The 1,316-nt window shown below is 43.9% G+C and overlaps 1 gene segment (V, D, J or C); it reads left to right on the top strand.

Annotated features, from left to right (window-relative positions):
• The first annotated feature begins 558 nt into the window (after positions 1-558).
• Positions 559-1,004, top strand: LOC134756950 (putative V-set and immunoglobulin domain-containing-like protein IGHV1OR21-1). The segment is given in 2 exon segments: positions 559-604; positions 688-1,004. Coding segments are annotated over 2 exon segments (363 nt in total).
• Positions 1,005-1,316: the final 312 nt, after the last annotated feature.

Here is a 1,316-nt window from a genome sequence, read left to right as displayed (position 1 = left end):
GTTAAAATTAGAATTTTGCAAAAACTATTTCTATTATCTCTATACATTTAGAAATAAATAAATCAACAATTCAGTGAGAACCACATTTAAAAGGCAAAATTATTACTGGTTTGAGATATTTTCCTAGTAAAAAGATGAAGAACAGGGATGATTTTATTAAATCAAAAGGTACACATTTCAGAAGACACATAGATCCCAAGAGTAAGACTGCAGACAGCAAAACCTAGAAAGGGTGGAGGCTATCCATGTGCTACATCCTGTGTGAGTCACCTTCTTAGTGGAGAAGTTCTCCCTTCACAAAGTTCTGGGCATATAAAGGGAAACACGACATTAAATAAGAATGAGGACTTGTACCTCAGCATCCCACAGTTGTGTGGTTCCTGTGAGATCTATTTTCTCTTTCTCATGCTGGATCAAGTGTAAGGCTATGAAGTAGTAGTTCTCATGAATATGCAAATCACCTGAGGTGAACACTACAGGTATGTCTGTGCCCTGAGAGCATCACCCAATAACCACACACGTCCTCTAGAGAAGCCCCTGAGAGCACAGCTCCTCACCATGGACTGGACTTGGAGGATCCTGTTTTTGGTGGTCATAGCTGCAGGTAGGATAATTCTCAGTCCCCAGGACTAAGGTGACTGGGTCCAGTCAAAGGGGGTTTTATCCACTCCTGTGTCCTCTCCACAGGTGCCCAGTCCCAGGTACAGCTGGTGCAGTCTGGGGCTGAGGTGAAGAAGCCTTGGGCCTCAGTGAAGGTCGCCTGCAAGGCTTCTGGATACACCTTCACCAGCTACTGTATGCACTGGGTGCGCCAGGCCCATGCACAAGGGCTTGAGTGGATGGGATTGGTGTGCCCTAGTGATGGCAGCACAAGCTATGCACAGAAGTTCCAGGGCAGAGTCACCATAACCAGGGACACATCCATGAGCACAGCCTACATGGAGCTAAGCAGCCTGAGATCTGAGGACACGGCCATGTATTACTGTGTGAGAGACACAATGTGAAAACCCACATCCTGAGAGTGTCAGAAACTGCAGGGAGGAGGCAGCTGTGTTCCTGCAGAGGAGATGACAGGGAAGATGAGGTTTAAAGTTGTTTAGAAAATGGGTCAAGTAACTGAGGACAAGGATCAATAGAAACAAGGACACACTCTAATTTTATAATAAATATTTTATTCAAGAGTCATCATATACAGAAAATTCAAAGATTAGGAAAGGCCCTGTATTAGTCCATTACCATGCTGCTAATAAAGACATACCTGAGACCGAATAACTTATAAAGAAAAGTGGTTTAATGGAATCATAGTTCCACATGGC

Source organism: Gorilla gorilla, chromosome 14, assembly GCF_029281585.2.
Source record: "Gorilla gorilla gorilla isolate KB3781 chromosome 14, NHGRI_mGorGor1-v2.1_pri, whole genome shotgun sequence".
NCBI classification, from domain to species: domain Eukaryota; kingdom Metazoa; phylum Chordata; class Mammalia; order Primates; family Hominidae; genus Gorilla; species Gorilla gorilla.
The sequence above is the reverse complement of the archived record's forward strand: the minus strand, read 5'-3'. Positions and strand labels throughout refer to the sequence as shown.